Genomic DNA, 22,956 nt, shown 5'->3' on the forward strand with positions numbered 1-22,956 from the left:
CCTTCCACAGCCAAGGATGTGGAAAAATTGTGCTGTGATAATTAGAAATGGGAAGGACATGTCTTACAGAGAATGAGCTGCCAAGCTCACATTAGGTAGAGAGTGTGTAAGAGCCAAGTTCCAGGAATCCAGAGATTGTGGGGAAACCTGACACAGCCCCCTTTAATTCTTAACACCCACAACATTTGTAGACTGACAGCTTCAATTGACTCCACCTCCCTGGCTCAGGTAGACTTTCCCTATTATTTTTTTCACCATGACAAATGACCCAAGTATGATTTGGAAGTCAAATCACCTCCAGAAATCTACTTTTGCTTTACCTGCCTTTGTATCTCATTTCCCTACCTGACTCAAATCCCTACCTTGAGAAGCCACAGATCTCTACTTAGGTCTTCCATATTTCTTTGTAAGCTATAACTGACATCAAGCACACTCAGTTAAGCTGTATTAAACTCACTCATCTTGTTAACCCCCAACACAGCAAATTACTGCACTCACATTTACATCCACAATTAAAGACCTGACTCAAACACATACTTTGTTTTTAACCTATTCCAAGTATTTATTTTGCTAACACCTTTTTGTGTGGACCTAGTATGTATGTTAGTGCTGCTTCCTTCTATAGACAGTCACTACAAAGCCAGTCCTTTTTTATTCCCAGTTATCTAGAAGATAGTTTACTTCTATCTCAAATGTCCCATCTTATTCTAATTGTTCCTACTTCTCTTCCCTAGTATTTTTTTTGGTCCTTCATAAAACTAGAAAATTAACACTGTTTGAATATTATTTGTATAGGAAACAAAACAATCACTTGGCACTGCAGCAGGACACTTAATAAATCTTTGTTTTCAGATAAGTTTACTGTGTGAAAGTCAACACAAGGGTGACCAAAGTTTCCAAGTCAAAAAAAAAAAATGAGACTGGAAATTTGCCAGATATTTGAGGGCTGAAAAAAATTTGCATACATATTTACATAAATACCACAATCACTATAGTTAAGACTGACAAAAACAAGGTCCTACTCTAACCCCCAGTTTTCACACATTTCTGACTTTCCAAAACATTCACCTTGGAGGCTGAAATTTTCCATACTGGGTTTGTATTTAGAGGACGTTATTCATTAACAAAAAAAAAAAAAAATCCTTCAGCCATTTTAGGCTCTCAGAACTCATCACATTGTGACATGTAAGAACTTTTTTTTTTTTTTAAAAAACGACAGTAACATGAGCAATTTGCCACATATTAAACCCTTTAATCAATGTTCTTAAAAAGTAAAGTAGCTTGAGTTCAGGAATAAATACACGTGCAAAGGATCAAGTTAATGCAGAGCGGTGTAAATGGACACAATACCTACACTAGCTACTCCAGGTTAGCTAGTTCTACAAATTTGATCACGAAGACATCACTAGCATATCACTGGACTACAGTCCAGTTGGTGGTGACAGTGGAAGTGGGAACACAGCCTAGTGTGATATGGTGGGGATCAATCTCCAGGGAATACTAATTTCATATGCTGCAACCGTGAAGCCTATGAAATACTTGCAACATGGAAGATCCAATGTGCCAGACTGTCCAAACAGATTAAAATAAAAACAAGCAACCGTTCCAAGTGACTGGCTTATTATGGCTGTAAGTTCTCACTCAAAACTGGGAAAATGTAAATTTCTTCTGTGAAGTCAGCTATACTGAACATTTGTAATAACTTATTTTTATGTAAGATTCCAAGTTAAACCTGTATTATTTGCTATGACTAAACACAAATAACCGCCAAGCACTTAGCAAACCTGAGTGACCACAGAACATTCCAGCCCAATATGGCCAACAAATAAGGAAATACTAAAATATCATTAAAATTTGCCTTTTATTTTTCTTACAGGAGAGTTCTGCACAAACCAACATGACTGTTTTACAAGACTTTTTTTCCCAATATACCAAATTTTCAAAAGGATTATTAACAGTATAAAACTGTAAATAACTTTTTCTGTTGAGGCTCATAGCAAAGTGTCTTCAGTTGTTGTAATCTTGGAGAGCCTGAGCCATGAAAAGCTTGCCCAAGTTCTGTGCATTGAACTCCTTAATATTCTGACAGTAGGTATTAATTTGACCTGTCAAGATGAAAGAAGAAAAAAACTTTTTCAGTTGTGAAATTCAGGAAAGACATCCTAGAACATGATTTTTAAAATGCCCCCCCCCCCCCACCCCCCCCAAAAAAAAAAAAAATCAGTAAACCATATAGGATTTACAAAGCTAAACAACCAAAAAAAGATCAACTACTCTACACTTAAGAATTCACATTTTCAAAATTCCCAAATAAGTTTGGGAAAAGTAATAAACTAAATTAGCAAACTAGGTAAACTTGTACCCTTCTCCCCCCCAATTTTCCTACAATTTTGTTATTTACAATTTCTGAAAAGACATATGACAGTAAAATGTACAAACATTTTTTGTGGCTGTATTAGAAGCTTAATCACATTAACCAACTGTTCAACTTAGTTGCTCTATAAGTACTATAAAGCTGATTTTCAGTTTTGTTCCTATGCATCTGCTGCCCTATTAAAATACTATAACAAATATTTTCCACTAGCAGATTGAAAGCTGTAGTACTCCTGTTTGGCATTTTGCTAGCCTTTTTTTTTTCCACCTAATATTTCCCTTTATTAGCTATTTCAAAAATCATCAGGGTATGGAGACTTGTCAGTGCTGTACAAATCAAATGCACCCATCAAAACATTTTTATACAAGAACTGCTACAAGTTATTTCCCTTGTTAGCTAGGAATAGCAAAACATGAAGCCAGTTTAATCAAAATTAAGACTCTTTAGAAGGCCAATAAACTCTCAATCTAATGCTCTTTTTAAAAAGTTTTTTTAATGCCTCAGAGACAAAAGAGCTAAGTTTCATTCTTTATCCACAAACTTTACTTCATCTGAATTGAAGTGAATCCTTCAATTCTTCCCCTGACTACAGTAAAAGAATAAATGAAGCTTTGGCTGAAAACTTTTTTTTTCCTTGAAGTATAATAGTTTTTAATTCCTTCTCTTCTAGGAGATGATTCATCTGAAGCATATCAACACTACCATAACACACGTGTAAGACACGTGTGCACACAAACCTGTTTTGTATATTCTAAGCTATGCCAAAGCCAAGTGTGTAAATACATTACTGCTGCTAGGATTCATTCACTGTTAAAAACTATCAAGACAATAGTTTTCTGAAAGACTCTGGATAGAATCATAAATCAAGAACATTACTTCTTTTAAAAGCAGCACTTATTAGCAGTGTGAAAAAAATATCAATACTAATCTAATTATTATTTTTTTAATGTCAAATTACTTACTCTTTCAATACTCTGAACTACCAGGACTTCTATTTAATTTTCTCTCAGTGCAAACCAATGGTGATAACTATCTGATCTAAAATGCCTCCTGTAGTTTAAAGAAAGAAAATTGAATTCTCATGACATTTTCCAAACTTAAATTACTTAGCAGGACATCTAAGTTTTCTGCTCTCTGTTGCCATTGTGAAATCCCAGCTACTTTTGCTTTTGTAGATGGTAAGGGGCAAACAACAAGTTTTGGAACAAACCGTGGCTACACAATGCAACACACCAGAAAACTGAAGGAATATGGGGGTAAGACAACCAAAAATACTGCTGCTTTGTTCCCGTTTACATCTTCCTTCACCTCGAGGTCTGTAGAGATGGGGGATTGTTTCCCTAGAACTCTGTCCATAAAGATTAAAGAAATTAGCTCAATTCTATGGGAAATTAAAAATACAAATTCTCAGCTTTTGCAACAGCCAGTTCAACACCTAGGGATGTCCGCGGTAACTTAGGGCTGCAGAAAACGAGGCAGAGAACTGCTCTGACTCAATAGTTCCAGCCCAAACAGCTTATTCCTGCCTCCCATCTGTACAGCCCCATAGCTTCTGGAGTTGAGGGAGGAGCTGGGCTGAATGCAGAGAGCAGCTTGACTGCAGCATTCACTACACCCATTTGCACAGAAAGCCACGCTCCGTAGGACATTTCTCTAGCTCTGCTTTCAAATCCCACTTCACCTTCTCAGAACAGAGCCAGGAAAAGGCTCCTGCTGTTGCTCCTGCCCTTTCCCAGCAACCTGTGAAGCACATATGGCCAAGCAGGACCTAGCTACAATGTCTGAGTAAGAAATAAAAGGAGTAAGGCTCCATACATCAAGTTTAGAGCTTTACACAGCCATTCTGCTTAAACACAGTGGTCCACTTTTATAAAAACACTTATGTTCTTATCGGTACCTGTAACATGCCTCAGTTACTTCCCTAGATGGTTTAAAATTGTTCTGTGTGGAAGCTCACTTTCTAACAGCGGCAAGGACTTCCTACTAGCAATAAAGTTATTATTCTTAGCTACCTTTCTTTTTGTGAATATTTCGGGCACCAGGACTATCGATCAGTTTATTGAAACCACTGCCTTTGACCAAATGAAATAGCATTTGGAATGCAATCAATGCCAAATTACCACACCATAATGTCAAAGGTAATGAACAATTAAGATGACTTCTAGGGTAACAACTGCATTTTCCCCCAAGATAACATTCATATACAAAAAGATGATTCAAAGAGCCTGCTGGGACATTACCTGCAATAAGGAGCGATTCCATTCTTGCAGGGGGCTGTGGTGGTTTAAAAAGTTTATTGATGTCCTCTTCAGGAAGAGGGGCTTCCCCTCGACTTTGACGCTGCATGTTTTCTTGCTGACGTCTCTGCTGGTACTGAAAATAAAGCAACAGAAACAGAATGCAACAGGACTTCCAAAGCACTGATAAGTATTTATTTTCAGATGCTTTTTGCCCAACTAGCAAGTGTGTTTTCAAAACTGCATTTATCCATACAGGGTAAAGAGTCAAGTGAACTGCAAATACCCCCTTATTTCAGAAACAAAATGACAAAGTGAAAAAGTAGCCCAAGCTCTAAAAGGTAACCCCAAATGCAATTCAGTTTATTTCAACTCATTTGTAACATGTTTTTGATTTGTTTTGTATTTTTTAAATGCCTCCCTTTAAATACCACCCTCAAGTCAGCACCTTTAAGAAGTGAGGTGCTAGAAAATTATGCAGTGCTGAAGTGGTATGGATTGCTTTTTTTTAAATGCTTTTTGTAGATGTAAATACTGTATCTAACGGAAAGATTTCAGCATAGTAGATAAAACCTCCCCAAGCAAAAAAAAAAAAAAAAAAAACTAGGTTAGAATATGAAGATATAAGAAGCCATTACCTCAAATAGTTATATAAAGATAGAAATTCCCAGTTTTATGCAAGTTAAAGGTCAAAACAATATTGATGTGAAAGGGGAAGAGAACTTGATTAAACAAGGTATTTAAAGCCAAAAAATATCAACTCTAAACTAAGAACAAATTCATGGCTGTAACAAAGTAAAATGGCTCATTTTTCCATTTGAGTTATTTAGATGTTCTGCCATTTCCATGTCATTTCTTTGTAGGTTACCACAGGATATACTAAAGGAGCAGTTTTTAGAAATTAACCTGCTATTAAAAAATACTGAGATTTGTTTTCAGCACTTCCCTTTTCCATGTAGATTATTCAAACAGATTTTATGGCAGCTGATCATTTTTTAAGCTATTAGATAAACATTTATTCTTGCAGAAGAACATACATTCAAAAACACGTATGTGAGATTTTGTACTGAATGTCAGAGCCAGGAATTAAAGTTGTAAGCTTTGTCCACCAGAGTCCTCATACTCAACACAGAAAAAAAAAATCCTTAAAATAAACAAACCAAATTGTACAGGGTGTTTTCTCTCACTTAAATGTATCTGTGCACAAGAGTTTTGAGAACAGTTCATACTTGGTGGCATACTGAAATGAAGTAATTTTTTTTCCAGTAGTAGTGACAAATACATGTTTTTGGACATTGTTAAAAATAAAATCTTAAATGCCCATATTTGTATGTGAATTTCATGCAGCCTCTTCTTTCTTTGCATTACCCCATTCACTTCTCAGCAGTCTGCCTATTATTCTCTATTGAAATGGCTTGTTCTTAATCACAATTGCTCCGTTTTAAAAATGAAGTTAAGACCACTAACTATGCTGCAATGAGCCACTACTAAAGCAGTTATAGTTAGTAAAGCAACAAACTGGGACACCATGGAACCTACTTGGGTCTGCTTTTCCAAATAAATAGAACCTCTTGTTATTCACAAAGCCTTTGAAGTGTATGCCATCTTTCTACTCAAATTAGGCAGCAAAGGAAAATAAATCTTCTGAAGATAACATACAGGAAGCTTCTATGTCCTCAGGAATCACGATGCCAGGACAGACCACTGATCAAGCACTGCCTCCTTAAAATACTCCCTATTCAAGTTATATCTAAGTGAAAAAAGCCAATTTTGATTTTAAAGTAGTCAGTGATGAAGCATTTCACATGAACCATAGGTACTCTAATACTTTCTACAGCAATACCTGCAATATTTTATCTGCAAACTGGCCTGTCCCAGTTTCAGTTGGCCAATATTGAATCTTGTCATATCTCTGTCTGTTAGACTAAAGAGTTCAAATTTATTTTTCACATAGGTACTTCTTGAGTAAGCAGGTCACTTCGTAACTTCACTTATCACATGAAGCAAATTGCATTCATTAAGATCTGCTTTCAAGGCTTTTAAATCATTCCCATAGAGCTTTTTGCCAATTTACCAGCCTTCTTCTATAATTAGACACAGTATTGCTTTATCAAATGCAGCAACAGCAATTAAAGTCTCAAAATCACAGTATGGTTGAAAGCTGGAAGAGACCTCAGGAGGTTATCTGGTCCAACCCTGCTGTTCAAGCAGGGCCACCTAGAACAGATCTCCACACTCAGTATTCCCTAATCAGATTCTTTTGGGTTTTAAACAGCTCTTTTGGCATTAGGAATTAAAAGCCAACATCACCTGATCAGTATCACCGTCTACTGATACAAACACAACTGAAATGTCATTGCTGATAAGAGGACAGTCCGCTGTCTTTTCCGTCTGGGCTGTTTCTTTACTCCCAAATGCATGACTGTACGTGATGGTATTAAAACACAGAGTTTGCTTTAGAACACTTCACTTGAGATGAAAGAACAGGAAGTACACTTACTAATCCACTAATCCTCATGTCCACAGCACATTTATCAACGATTTTGTTTATCATACATCACTAACAAACAAGTAAAATAGCAAAGACAAGCCAATCCACACCACGTGTCAACAGAACTGAATCCATTTCATGATTCCCCACTGGCTCTAACATTTTATAACTGCATTTAATGGACATGTTTCTTTAAGAATTTTATCTTGCGTAGATCCAGACCCAAACCCATCTGTCTTGGATAATACCCATCGAAACGATCTTTCATGGAAAAAGTCCTTTCATTCAGGTTTTCCGTATTACCAACCTGGTGCTTTTGCTGCTGCTGCTTGCTTACATTCCTCAGGTAGGTATTGTATTTAACAATGTCCTGGCTCATCTCATCCACTCTGTCCATCAGCAGCTGCAAACTCTTCCCAAGGTGATTACTAAAATACAAAAATCATTCCTGAAAAACTGAATTTATTAAAAAACACAAAGTATTGAAATTGAACATTCAAGTCACTTGACAAGCTTTTCTGCACTAATGGCAAAGTTTGCAATTTTTATTTATTTATTTTTGTTCCTTGTTATATTTATTCATATATATACACATGCGCATATATGATATCTTACCTGGTGTCTCCTCCTCTAGTGTCTTTGCCACATTGCAATTATAACATTTAAATGTTTTGGTCTTTGCAAGGAACCTCATAGTTATGAAAAGCCTTGCTTGAATTCACTGATATTACAGATCCAGGTTAAATGTTTAAAAGAAAACATCTGACACTTTTGTGGTGACATGCAACAATGAACGACGTTCCAGGAGATCTTTTATTTCAAGTTATTGTTAGGTTTTGTTTTTCTTTTCCCAATATTTCTGACCCGCAGCAGGGATAGTTAAATATTCTTCTGAGCTCTATCTCATTCACTAAACTATCAAACTACGCCTGTAAGTTCAGCAGACACCACTTGATTTTCGCTGTTGAGAGGGAGCGTTGCGTCCAGCCCAGCCAACTCCACATTCCATACCATAGGCAACATGGAAGCAGCTAGGCTGGGCGCGTCCAGTTCCAGTTATGCGATCTACAGCCTTGGCCAGACAAATGCAGTCTGTTAAACAACTTTTATTGTAACCATTTTTAGCAATCGATTTGGTATTTTGCAGGAACTTAAAGGTATAGCTTCCAAGTCTAAGTTTTGGAACTTCTAAGGTTGGTGCCCATGGAGACAGTATTCACCCTAAATTGTGTTTACAGGGTAGTGCGGTAAAAAGAAGGATACTCACTGCACTGTATTGATCCCTCTGACCAGAACCTAGCTCGTTAGCTCCAGTCTAAGCCTTACCCAGTCCTCCTTGGCTGAAGACCAAGGGCTCAAACAGCTAAACTCCATTCTTCTCCTCCTCAACTGCAATCCGCTAGTATTCATGGAGTTTCTTTCAAATAAAAGCTGTTTGGTGCACTTTTGTCAGAATCCTATCATTCAGTTGTTGCTTTTCCTCATTATCTGAAATTCCTACAGCCTTTTACAATGCATTCCCACCAGCCTATGGACTGGGGAAATTAACTGGAAGAGCCAGTAGGAAATAGGGACATTATGTAAAAGGGAACCACACATGTGATACTACGCACATCCCTTTTCAAGTGCAAATTACTCACCAAGTCCACAAAACTGACAGCTGTAGACACTCGTAATGTACTGAAGCATGAGAGGATACCTGCTGAGAATATAGCTGAGGACACTTCATCTACAAGTACTGGAACAGCTATTTCACTTACCGAGCAGCCTGCTCACCCAACAAAAGGCTTTATCAGTAGTTTCCAAGTACAATTTATTTACAAGCCAGAGTTTTAAACCTCCAGTTGACTACAAGGGCAGATGGCGACAAGGACTTCAGCTACACGCAGCAGAAAGGCGCCACTATAATAATTATTTTTAAACTTAGAGTACTTTTTCCTTTCAGTTCAACATTTCAAGTATTATGATATTTAGAACCGTGGAATATTGCCATGGCCATGGGTGTGCATATTTTCAGGTTTTTATAGAGTTTATGTTATAGCGAGTTAGCGTAAGAACTGGATATTATCAGAAATGCCTATGTAGGTACACACAAATGGCCTTGTAGGGTATGTGGACATCAGGAATACGTAATTATTTTACAGATAGTGTCCGTATGAAATATAGCTGGTTACAAAGAATGATTTTATGTGAATCTCTCTGGGACCAGCTTAGCACAGCAGAATACTGAAACAGGGAGTTATTGTTAGACATTGCAGTAATATAGTGTTTGCTCTCATTGCCAGGGAAACAAAAAGCTAAAAACAGATAACTTAAACAGATGTGAACTGAGACATGAAGTGATAAGTATGCTCCAAATACAGGACAAGCTTTTTCCTCAGTTCTCATATGCTTGATACGATACCCTTTTTCATTCCATCTCTTAAAGAATATATAAAAGCAAATAGAAAGTAATTTGTAAAAATCTCTAGGTGCAATGTTTAGGTAAGTTTTATTTAGCAGAAGTTTATTCTGGTGAGATTTAGAAGGTTAAGTTGTGTTGCTCCAGCCCATAAAACTCACCATACACACAGAGCCCAAAAGCTCTTTTAGGCATCTCCTTACCTTCTGCACTCCTATAGAAAAATCTTAAAAAAAAAAAAAACAAAAAAAAAAAACACTGCTCAGTACCTAAACATCTCCTACACTTTAATGCAATAAAAAAAAAAGTGCACATAACTGTTGCTCACATAACCATAAAGACTTAACTTTCCTACAAGGCTCTGTGATAGTGAAAGGTAGACAACAGTTCTGCACGTACATGTGACAAGTTGTTCCTGGTCACACAGAAACTGCATTTTCAATAGATGCAATTCAGTTAGCTGATTTCGTGAGTCAATGCCATCAAGATTAAATTTAGATTAGCAAGAAGTGACCAATAACACACCTGCAAAGCAAAACCAGCTGGTGCTGAGAAACCAATGTCCATGCTAGATGTGTTTCAGGTGGGATCACCTATCAAACTTGGTCACCTATCAAACTTCCAGAAATTACCATTTGATACTTATCTGTGTGGTTTGGATGGCATCATCAAAAATGAGGAAAAGGGGCACACACATACAAATTGTCAAAGGGAAGTCTTGTTCTTGTAGGGAAAACAGGCTAGAAAACACGGCCTGCAAAGTAATGGTTGGTGCTGTGCACTTCTGTAACAGCCTAATACTCAATAGGGTATTACCCTTCAACAAAAAGGGCCTTGACACACAGATTACTTCCAATTTCTTATTGAAGGATTATCAAAGATCAAATAATTCTGAGGGTGAGAAGCAAAAACCTGTGACTGTACTACCCTAATCCCTACGTAAGTCACAGTTCTTGTTATTCTGGCTGATGAGCACTGCATTTGGCAGTGTCATGGTCCAGCTTCCATGAGGAAGAAAACATCACCTACGTATTAACTGCACTCGTGTATCACTCACTGCATGAGTGCATCCTGTTAGGATACAGATCTGGCTAAAAGACCTGACTGTAAGCTCCCCTCTGCGTGCAGGAATGCTCGTACCACCAGAGCCTCCCTTTATGGATGCATTTTAAAGAGAGCAAAGGTGCGGTTTGCTCTTGCCAGCACAGCCAGTTTAAGAGGTTCCAGCATCAGCATCTTCCTGCCTCTCCCTCTCCCTTTGCCCAAGGATTACAGCACTCTCAGCTGTATGGATTCAGCTGTTTGCGTGGGCACACTTTAAACTGTTTCAGTGAAATAGTCTACTGTAAATGCAAAAACACCCTCTGTTGGGGTTTCAAAAAAAAAAAAAAAAAAAAAAAAAAAAGAGAGAGAGAGAGAGAGTGAGAGAGACTGAGGGAAAGGCTGGAAGGGAAGAAGAGTGGGAGCCTGACTTTTTCCACCAGACTATTCCACAAAGCTATTTGTGCAGCCATACTCCAAAACAGATGAGGGAATAAAAATCTTTGAGGGTGGGAGGGTTGTAGAGATGAAATGGGGGTAGTGGGGAGGAATGATGCAAACAGCTGGGGGCTGGAACCTCAACTGGCTCCGCTTCTGTAGGATTCATAGCGTGGAGCTACACATGAAGCCCACATTTCCCTCAGCATCTTTAATCGAGAAAGGACTTCAGATGTACTTGCTGAAGGCCTGAAACATCCAAAACGCAGCCCTCAAGTCAAACACCAAAGCTTAAAAAATAGGCAGCAATTCCCATTGTTTTCAGCTTCCCATGTCCTGCTCATCATTTCAGCTTTCTCTACACACAGGGCCTGTGGGTCTCATAGTTTGCCTTTCTGGAGAAGCCCACCTACCTGCACTGGCCCAGGAGGGAGCAGAGGCACACAGCCCCAGGAATCAATAACCATGCTGATCCATGGACCTAATTTTGGACTATGGAAACACTGAATCTGGAGATATCCAAAAAAAGATGACCCTGCAAAACCACCCACAGTCACCCTAAAATAAAGTAGGTGAGCGGGTCCGTTTGTTCTGCTGGCACCCTGGCTAAAGATGATGAGAACAGGGAGCACCAAGAACACGCTGTATCTGCTACTCTCATTTTCCACTTTCCATCAGTCATGCTGAGGCTCCTCTCAGTCGCTGCTTTTCGGGAAAGGTGCCACCCTGCACAGCGTTTCTCCTCCTGGGAAGAGCTGCTTTGTGTGGATTAGAGAGGTACTGCTGGGCAAAGCACATCTTTTTGATTAAATATTTCTAAGGAACATTCCCACCCCACTGCTTAGCAGAAGAACTTGTTTACATCTCAGTGTTTCAGCCTGAATGCAACCTGCGCTCTTTTTAAGAGGATTTTGTTTGAATGAGATATGTAAGTCAGGAGTCTCAAGCTCCATTCCCTTTTCTACTCTGACTTTGATGTGTGCCTTTGGGCAACACATTTACCCTCTCTGTGGCAGCTTCCCCCATCTGCAAATTAGAGATTTTCATAATTATCTTAATAATCCGTTAAGCACACTGCAATTTCTGAATAAGCAGTACAATGTATAAAGGTTAATATCGCTTCTGAAAGCCAAAGTAACCCTCCTTATGTCACTTTTGCAAAAATACTACATCTGATGTTTGAGAAATCTATCTGCCAAGGAGATGTTACTGCAGTAAATGTTCAGCACATGTTTGCTTCTACTGACGCACACTATTAGAAAAATTGCTTGAGACAAATTGAGATATTATAGAACAACCCTATTATGAAGCTAGACCACAAAAAAGCTTTTTTTAATTTAAACTAGATCATCAATAGAATAGGGAAGAGATGGATGAGAATGGGAAAGTTGGTTGTAATTATTTCTCTGAAGATCTGGAACATTATCTGACAGGATTTTAATTCTTGAGTCTCTATCAAAAGACTGGCAGTACTCCAAGGTCTTCAAGACATTTTGGTCCTTAAGGGTAGCAGGAGGATAACAGTTTGAGCAAAAGGCCTTTACTTGCTATTACTTGCTGGCTGTATGCTATTCTGCCTCTAACTTCTCTCCCTAGAATATTCCAGTCAATTCACATTTCAGAAGAGAAACACAGATTTATGCTCAAAAAGTAAACTACTGAACTACTACTATACAATTATCACAAATGTACTTCAAAAGGAAAAAGATATTAAGGTGCAGTCAAAGTACCTCAAATAGGTACAGCTTCAAACTCAGACAAGGTGGGTGGCTGAACATGTGAGAATCGTGATGAAACAAACACTCCAGAGGAGAATAACCATGGGTAAATAATTTCATTGCCAAAACCATTGCTTCAGAAGATTATAAAAGGTTAAGGGATGCTCCCAAAGGACCAAAAATCCCACCCCAAACCCTAAAATAAAGTAGCCTTAAAGTTATTGCCAACTAAGTCTACAGTGGCAGTGAAGTTCAGTGGAGAAGACCCATACCGACATTAAAAAAAAAAAGTTGGTATCTGAGATGTTTCAGCCACAACTATCCAAAGACAAAAACAAGGAAATACAAAATGAAAATAAGAACTCCAGAAGTGCAGCGGTTTGAACTCCCCTACTTCAGGCAATATATTCTTTGAATTCAATTACCAAGATTTCTCTATCAAGTAAAAACGAGTTAAATATTTAGGCAAGCAGTATAAGTCACCCTAACAAGAGTAAATGAGCATTTAAATGTTTCTCATTTGCCAGTTGAGTCATACCAACGTAAGATATCACTGAAGGTAACCTGCGTGGTAACTAAAAGCAGCTACAAGGAATTAAAAAAAAAATGCACATACAATAGCCTCCAAACAAACCCACTGGTGTAATTTCCAAAGCTTTAGCCTGCTTCAAATCAAACTAAGCACCTTAAGCTCCTTCAACAGACCAGGTGAGCAAGAAAGGAATGCTGCCAGGAGAGTCCGTTCAAGAGATGTAATTCTGAAAACTGATGAATTGGTTGAACTCCCCGTTATTAGGAAGTTCTAGACTTCGGCAAGCTGAAGAAATTACTGTCAGGATATGGGATAGTAACTGTGTAAGTTCAGAGAAGCACAAAAGGCACTTTCAACCAGATTTATCAATAATCCATTTCCACGGGTGTCCTTGTCAAGAACAGCAAGAACTGGTCCTAAGAAAACACCTATTGAAAAGAAACTTCGATTCAGTAAGAAAAGGCTCCCCTTTTTTCCTTGTTGAGAAAGATTCCTAAGCACAAATGATGGAGAGTTCCCTCTTTCTCTTCGGCTCACGTTTTTCTCTCTCATCTCTGATGTGTAGACCAACACAAAAGCCTGCCTTGTACCTGCTACAATTCCAACACTGTCATTCCAGAAAGAAAAGTAATCTGTATGGTTACTACCTTCTGACTTGAGTCTGGGTAGCAGTACAGCACAGTTCTACAAAAGGTGACAAGCTGCTGAAAAACTACCTGTGGTTTGTGATCTGTTCAAACTCGTTTCCATTTCCAGGATTGTGTTATGTGACTAGTAGCAGCCTGTGTTAGGACCCAGGTCACTGGGAATCCCAACCCTTTTCCTTTTCCTTTCCTGTTCCCAACAGGAACAAACCCCCAGAAGCAATCAAGTCCAAAACTATCTTGTCACCTGGACACCTGGTGCATACTCAGCGTGGTCCTCCTTTTGCCTGTAAAGTGGTAGATAGAGCCCACTCATCTCCCACATCTAGCACTCACCCTCTCCTCAGATGGCAAAAGTTCTGTGATCTTTGACAAAGCAAAGAGCCTGATAAAGTCTGGAAGTTGGGCAGTTTGGATACCTCAGCAAAAATACTTTACCAATCAATTAATTCCAAGGTGCAAAGATGCAGCAACTGTACTGAACAAAATTATTAATTAAATATCCTTTGTGACAGTAGTAAATTCCCAGGCAGGGTTAGATCTGTTCTCTTGCCCAAGTTCTCTCAGTATCAGACACCTCAAGATGCGCATGTAAGCTCTGGAAAAGGAAACAGAGCAGAAGACTGCAGTACATGGGCTGCTAGCGATACCGAACCATTAACAACAGCCTTACGTGGTGAGGTTGCTCGTGTTCAGCTAATCTGGTTGGCAGAGTAAGGAGAGGAGATCAGAACCTTCGCAGATAATACCTTGAGGTAAAAAGTATTACACTCCGAAAACATACTGGTGAATAAATCCAGTTTCTATGCAACAAGATACTGCATCATTTTGTGCATCGGGTTATTTTTATCAGCCCAATAATAACCAAATTAACTATACTGCATCGTGTACGATTTAAGCACCACCAAATTTCTGATCATACTGCTGGAGGCCACGCCTACCTTGTTATCACAAATAGACTTTTGGAACAAAGTGTTACAAGAACAGAATTATTCTTAGATACAGTTATGAGAAGACCACTCTAAAAACTCTTAATTTCTGACACCATGAATGCTGGTCGTCATAAAAATCAAACTGAGCATGTTTGCCAGTTTTTCAGACAGATGTTTTTTTTTTTTTTTTTTTAAAGTGCAGCCTGCAAACTGAAGTAGGACAAATGTGATTTATTTTTTATTAAAATCATATACAGGATTACCTAAGAAATACTTAATAAATTAAAGAATATTTAACAGATTAATTTGCCTTAATTTTCTGAATGCTGGTATTTTCTTGAAGTGAAGAAATATACACTACTGGAAGAAATACACTGTTCAAGTAGTACAGGTAAATACAGATTGCAGACTGATTTTAGTCCTTGAATTTAATGCTATTGTTTTACCATGCAGCTTTTCCTTCAGCAAAAACATACGAAGGGTAAAGTCTTAACCCCATTAAAGTCAAGGCAAAGCTTCCACGGACTATAATGAGACTGGGATTTCACCCAAGGTGTTAAACTGTGGTTTGGGAAAGCGAATAAAAATACATCCATTATTGTAACAAGTACTTACCTGCTAGCCAGACTGAGCAATTCATGTCTATCGGCTACTGCGGATTTCTTTTCCAGTTCCCACAACATCACATTGATCAGGTATGAATTCTTAATTACAATGGGCACTTCTTCAAACATGTTTTCATAAGCAATATTTGCTTTTTTCAAGCTGTGAAACAAGTTAAAAATATTTATTAAAATAACCAGTAACTGCCTTGTTTGTTTTGTTAAACTGTTGCTCCAGCTACATTAAATAGGCAATTTTGTTAAAACTCACGATTTTCAGAGTTCCATAATCAAGCAAGAGTCGAGTCTTTTGGTAAGAGATGATTTGCATGGCAAAACCTCACGTTTACAAAGACTAGGAAAAGCTGCTCTAGCAAAAATTCTCAGAAGTCAAGCAGCTGCTTTGCTCACTAATACATTACTTACATGAAAAAGCCTCCAGCAAGACTGCACTGACAGGATTAACTCTGCCCCTTCCAAAATGCTTTTTTGATTTCCCTACCATCAGGGTTTCTTAAATAGAAGTGAACAGTTAGTTACCACATGACACTGAAATAGCTTTAAAGTTGTAACTGCTACGATGTACATGTAAAACATTTTCCCCAATACCTAAATAATTAAGAATTTCACTGATCAAAATCAGATTGACAGAATAGTGTTTTGGAACAATTAAATTCTATGATGGATATTAAAACATAACTTTGTAGAGTATTTTTTAAAATATATATATAAAATACTTTGATTCTTTTACTATGAAGTAGATACTGACAACCTTCCATAAAATCCAGAAATAAAGGCATGATATATAAGTTTCTAAGCAAATATATCCTTAACTTCCGTGTGTGCAGAGGGAATTTTGAAACAAAAACATTTGCCTTTTTTTTTTTTTTTTTACCAGATTTGTTTGTTCATTATGCAAATTTTATCTTTAGACATAGAAGAATGAAATGATTTAGTTTCTCCTCAATGAATAAAGTTTAACAAGTGCTTGTGCTTTTGCTGTTGAACACCAAGCTGTTTGGGGAAAAAGAAGGCAAATCAGTGCTACTCTACTACAAGCAACTACTCTTTTGAAACAGAGTAATTATCCTACTTTTACTCCAGAAGATTGTGTCCACATGGGGGAGTTAATTTGGAATAAATATAGAAGACCAAAATATAGAAGACCAGCTATTCCGGAATATCTGTTCAATTTTCCTTCTGGAAAAAAAGAGCTCAAAGACAGACCAGCTATTTCCCCTTCTTCCCCCTTCCCCAATATTTTTTGACTCTGTTCCCATACACAGCTACCTTCACCATGTTCCTTACAGCTGGCCCGCTGGCCATCTCCAAAATCAGTCCAAGTTCCCCCACTTCTGCCTTTAAATGCCCAAAGACAGACTTTCGTTCCTTCTTGGCACACTGTATCACTACACATAATCCATCCAGTTTCCCCAGCACACGCTATTACATGAGATTTTTAAAATACGGTATTTCATCACCCCACGTACCTTCCTGCCTACCAAATAATCCAGGTAAAGCTATGAGAAAACATTCTTTTCAATTACTTACGCTTCTGGAGAGAAGTCTTTTTCCTTGCAAACTTCCATCAGCTTGGGAGTCAGCCTATATGCCTTCAGTGACAAAGACCCTTGGGCAGTCTTAATAGGATCTGTAAACAAAAATGGGGGAAGATTGTTATAAACCCCAGACTGCTTTTTATTTCAGTATATGAATGACAAACAGGAGGCAAAAAATCTAATTCTTATTTTAAAATTCAGACAACACACAATGGAAACTATAGCAAAAGTATTGTACTGAAATGTAAAATACAGCTGAACTATATACAATGAGTCTAATTAATAAACATAACTTGACGAACACAGAGGGATATAGACCCATTCTACTTATAACATTATTTCCCCATTAATGGTATAATTCACGTTTTCTTTTTCCTTCATGTGAACTATCCACATAACTCATGTAAGAGCTACTCTCATTTAAATATTTTTCCCTCTAGTTATTATGCAGTAAATCAAAATATTCGTTAAGCAGCATTTTACATAAAAAAAAATTATTTTAGAGTTGCAATAATCCAATTCAGATCAAGTTGCCCTGGTGCTTCACGCACAACAATGTAACCGGTCCATAGAACAATTAATTTTGCCTTGACACACTATACGGAACTTAAGGGGAAATTTTCTAAACAAACTGTTACATTCCTAGGACAAAGAAGCTTAACACTTGCTGCATGATAACGGCTGAAGCATGCCAACATTAGAATAAAAGCTGTGTTAACATTCATGTTGTCTGAAACTTAACACAGTAAAACTTTTAGCAATCGGTGATAAAATGAAAACCAAAATAGACTGAAACAAGTGGAAAATTCATCAAGGTCTGATGATGCAATGTTTCCAGCCAATATAAGTATACTTTAACAACTTGTTCTTTACTGTAATCCAATTGTTAACATACTGAAACAATTTTGGGGCAGCTCATAAGATTGATCGTATTCATTAGTATTTTTTCTGACAGATACTCAGGACGTTACATTTACTTCTCAGCTGGAAACTATATGCAAGTCTGCCAGATATGGCAAACTGTGAGTGTTTGGGGAGGGGGAAGGCTATAAAGCTGTTAAATTGCCTACGGTTCTGATACAGCACAGAACATCTGGTCTGGAGAGCTTGAGGAAACACCATTAAATAGGCAGAAAAGAAAAAAATCTTTGTGCTAAGAAACAGTCCAGGTTTTGTATGCTTCTGTCAGAGGTATAAAAAAACTTGGCAATTCGTGTCATGATTGGTCAGTCACGTACAGAGCCAGACACGCTAGCAATCGGGGTTTGTTAGACATCTGGTCGAGTTCCACCAGCCCCTCCGACGAGGGAGGGGAGATGAAGGAATAAAAATGAAGCAGCTACTCCAGCATTCCAAAACGTACACATCAGGGCTCTGATAGCAAGAAAAATAAACAGAAAGAAGGAAACCCTGTCTAGACTTAGCTGCTGCTGAGGCTGCCGTAGACACAGGGTTGGTATTTACTTGAAAAGGCCTGCCAGGCTACTCTTACAGGCAAAAGACAGAATACAAAAATAGTAGTAATAATATTAAGAGGGGAAAAGAATAATAAAGGAAACCTCATACTAACCGTAAATGAGAACTACAGACTCCTCAATTGCGTGCTGGTAACTGAACTGGGAGTCCAGGAGGGCACGGGTGACAAAAGAGCCATAGTATGTGGACTGGTACCAGCCAACGTGAAGATGATCAATGTTTACGTGGCGAAGGCTTCGCATCATTTCCATCTGGTATTGAACTAGATTAAATACAAAGTACGTTTGAAAAGTAAACTTACACAACCCGTACTATTTCTAGAGAGAGTTTAATATTAAATGACTGAAACGTATTTTTTTTTTTTCATTGTTGCAACTGCATAGAGGTTTGTTTATTCACTACTGGACTATCTGCAGGAGAGTCCAGAGCTTCCTCAGAGAGTAAGACTAGCCTAAGTAAGCAGACTTGTTCTTTTTTCAGCTGTACTTAATTGTTAACATGATCAACAAACTGTTACGTGTCATTTACACTGTCTATTACCTTGCTAATTCATAAAAGAAATTCAGATACTGGGTTTCATTAAGCAGTAGCAATCTACCATTTTGTAAGAAAAAAAAAAAATCATGAGTTAAGTTATAATGCTGTCAGGGATTAGATGATTTTTAGAATGAAAAGGAAAATTATTTAATGTATATAAGAGATAGGAGAGAAATCATTTGAGTCTTCACCATAATTGAAAACTGCATTTTCAGTATTGTAGTTTGGGGCACCAGCTATAGTTGTCAGAGAGTTTTGATTCCATTTATTCTCAACTTTTTGACACTGTTTCTTTTTATACACACAGAGTATATAAAACACACATCTTAAACAACAGAGAAATTTCGTTGATTGTTACACCAATAGCTGTAATATTTTATTTTACCAATGAATAAAATTTTGTTTTTATCACATGCCTCATGAAAACAGATTGCCTTGATGGAAGAGCATTCTATGAAGCAATGCTTAACATGATCCTAACAAGCAGATCCACACACCTTATCACTTATCAGACCTTTTAGACACTGTGCCCGCTGATAAGGGAGCAGATTTCTGTGTGCCCATGCTCACAGCCAACTCCTAGGAAATCAGATACAACACTACAGAATCCTGAAGTTTTGTCTGCAGCTGCAAATTCACAAATATAAAACCAACTCGACCCTGTGCATTTATTTTTGTTGTTTTTTTCCCATGGCTTCTCCTTGCACAGATGAAAATATGATATTCATTATAAAAGAGAGCAACAACTTAATTAGAGGACAGAACGTGCTAAGTGTTCAGACCCCACTTCGTATCATATCCAGGAGAAAAAAAACAATTATATTCTTTAAAGATATAAAGAGATTTTTCAAGAATGGCCAAACATTTTCCAACCTATCACAGAAAACACAAACTAAATTCTGCAGCCTGCTAGCTCTTTTACATCGCCATATCTTGTTAATTGTATTTTTAAAGAAATCTACATACATCTACATGATCACTTCCAGACTTTTTCCATCAGCATATGTTGGTGCTTGCATTCTGTTTCATAATCTCAACATACATGACTTACAATTTGTGTTTCACCCAGGACACCAATGATAATCTAGCATCCCAAACTAACATGCAAAACCATCCATGCTACAGTCTGAAACCCCACGTGCTGCATGCAGGGAAAAGGCCTGCACCTCTTGGTGTCAGTAAACCAAGGCAGATGTAAGGATGCCACTACACACCTCTGGACAGACAGGTAAATGGCTTGAATTGATCAAAACAGCTATTCTGAAGTCAGTATGAAAACCTTCCCCCTTGCCAGACTGAAATAAAATAAATTTTAATCCTCCTTTCATCACACAACTTACAGAAATACTAGCCACTTCCAAAAATCCTCCTTACTCAGCAGCCTGTGCTGCATTAAGTAGTATCTCAAGACATTTCCCACTTTTCTCACAAAAGCAAAGCCAAGATTCAGCTTGTCAGAGAAGCTCCTTCCTTAAATTTAAAAGTTTTGTTGTTTTCTCTTGTGTGCACATCAGGGGTGGGGGTGTTAAGTCTACCTTTTAAAATTAGAACTTATTAAACACAAACTTTGCCCAGAACTATAAGATTACTGCAGGGACCACAATTTTGAACAGAAAAAGCATATGATACATTTATTAAAAGTGGAAAATTCAGATGGAATAGGCTTCTTTGGTTAAAAAAAAAACAATGTTTCTTAAAGTTTCATCTGTGTAGAAAGCGAGTAAGACTTGCTTTTGAAATTACTTGCTAGGACATGAAATTATGGTTAAATGCTTTCCAGCTAGATGAAATCATGAAAAGGAAAAAAAAAAATAGATATGGATTTTCAAAAGCAGTTGGGGGAGAGAAAAAGTTTGAGAATTAAATTTAGTGTGGATTCAATTTAATGTGGATTTTTAGATAGCTGAGTTATACTGCTCCTGGCAGTGGAGACTCTCCTATAATTGAGGACACTACGTACAGGTAGCCACATGGTGATGGAAAAAAGGTATTTTACATACAGATTCCTGTGAAATCATACGGTCAACCCATTCAGATAATTTCTCCCTTAAGAGATCTTGAGGAGATGCTGAAGACCAGGAACACCCTAAGAAAACATGCAAAACTTTAAAACCTGAATAAGGCATAATCACACTCTTAAAGGAGAGGTAACCTGTAATTAACTTCCAGGAAAGCTTCTTTACTAAATGCAGTATAACCAGCAGCGTGTGACTGAACATAAGTTTGAGAGATATCACATAGAAGAAAAAGGACTTGCTGAAAAGCATCCAGATTCACGTCAGCAATTCCTCCTCCGAAGACTGTTAGCAGTTAGATTATAATGAAGGCAATAGCGGAAAAAAATCTCAAAGAACCAATAAAGCATCAATAGCTAACATCTCTGCCTTGGGAAAACAACTGCAGAAATTAAAACATGATGCAGTCCCCACCAGAGAGAAATGGAAAAACTCTTTTAACCAAACATATATATTTTGTAACACGTATTAGCTGCTAGATAGCTCCAACAAGCTGCCAACTTGCACAAATGGGTAACAGCTCCCAAGTTGCTTTTGTTGTTATCATTACCGCCTTTTCTTTAAATTTTTTTGCCCAATCTACAGAACATCATCTTTCTACCTACAACTTAAGCACAGATTAGGCAAGAGCTTTTTTCCTATCCAGTCCCCACTCTGCTAGGACTGGAGAAAGTCATGCATTTCACCAGGGAGTCCTCTGGTTCAACTCACAGGATTTGGAAATGTGGGTGCCCTCCTCCTTCCTGAGCTATGCTGCAGAGGAGCCACCAAAAAGCGCCACCAAGACTGAGAACGCCCAGAACTTACATGAGCAAGGAAAAGGACAGGGGAAGGGTCAATCAGACTAGAAGACTGTTTTCATTTAAACAGTGAAACCTGTGTTTGAAGGAAATTATCTGTTCAGAAGCTTCATTATGATGAGGCAAGCTATCAGTCACGTTTGCACTTCTCATTGCTTCCCACATTGAGAACAGGAATACCATAACGCAGGACCCTGCCTCCATCTCCTGAGCACCTGCAAGGGTGGATTTTTTCAACAGAGCTCTTTTTATTATTATTTTATTTATAGCAAAAAAAAAAAGTATTCTTCCTCTAAAATTGTATTTTTTGTATGTTTGCAAACAAATTTAACAGGTAGGCAGAAGGGAAGAAAAAAAAATCAAGGCACCTAGTAAGCATAATTCTAATTTATCTACAGCTGGAAAAGAGAGCACAAAACCGTACAGAATGGGTGCTTTGCTTGAATCAGACTGCTACTTGTGTGAATTTGTACTAACAAAATCCCTTAACTGAATACAGAAACAGAAGAGACTATTGAAGTAGTTTGGTGGGTATTTTTTCCCTGATTTATACTAAGTTTTAACAAACCTGTTGTACAGGATTAAAGAAAATATTAAAATAGCATCAACATTTTCTCCTTTTCCAAAAAATACTGGCAACATTAGGAACTACCTAGGATTTAACATAGAAGAGGTATATCCCCTACATTAACAATAAGAAAATAACATACACAAATTTATTATATAAACAGAGACACAGCCAAGAACTGAGCACTGATGTGGTGACCCATTTAACACTGGGGACAATTCAGCCATATTCCTTAAATATCTTAAAACATCTTTGGTCAATAATTTTACTATTCGAGCCTAAATTCCGAAGAGGAAAAATCAACTGAGATATTATTACTATCAGTGAGATGCATTCCCAGCTGCCCATCTTCTGACTGCTGGCAAATACCAGATGTGCAATCCTGATCAATACATTTGATGGCACTTTAGATGCACAGGACCTCAACTTCCAAAACGTATTTCAAGTTGTTACATCTTAGGAAGTCTGGTTTGAAGAGTGGCAACCAGAAGAGAACTTCGTACCAGTGCCATGTGCTGTGGACTGGTTTGATGCCGCTGCTTGTCCTGCTCTCTGCAGCGCCCACTAAACACCCCTGGTTTTACCAAAGAA

The 22,956-nt window shown here is 37.8% G+C and overlaps 1 protein-coding gene across 1 annotated transcript in view; it reads right to left on the reverse strand.

Annotated features, from left to right (window-relative positions):
• Positions 1–1,842: 1,842 nt before the first annotated feature.
• The window catches only part of EIF3H (eukaryotic translation initiation factor 3 subunit H), an 83,248-nt gene continuing 62,134 nt past the window's right edge, over positions 1,843–22,956 (reverse strand). The window contains exons 3-8 of the mRNA XM_082752716.1: positions 18,540–18,707; positions 16,962–17,061; positions 15,424–15,573; positions 7,410–7,530; positions 4,615–4,747; positions 1,843–2,105 (exon numbers count right to left, since the gene is read on the reverse strand). Coding sequence (XP_082608842.1) covers positions 2,008–2,105; positions 4,615–4,747; positions 7,410–7,530; positions 15,424–15,573; positions 16,962–17,061; positions 18,540–18,707 — 770 coding nt within the window. The 3' untranslated portion in view covers positions 1,843–2,007. The remainder of the gene's footprint in view (positions 2,106–4,614; positions 4,748–7,409; positions 7,531–15,423; positions 15,574–16,961; positions 17,062–18,539; positions 18,708–22,956) is intronic.

The sequence above is a fragment of the Aythya marila genome (genome assembly GCF_965140915.1).
Source record: "Aythya marila genome assembly, chromosome: 2".
In the NCBI taxonomy this organism is placed as follows: Eukaryota; Metazoa; Chordata; class Aves; order Anseriformes; family Anatidae; genus Aythya; species Aythya marila.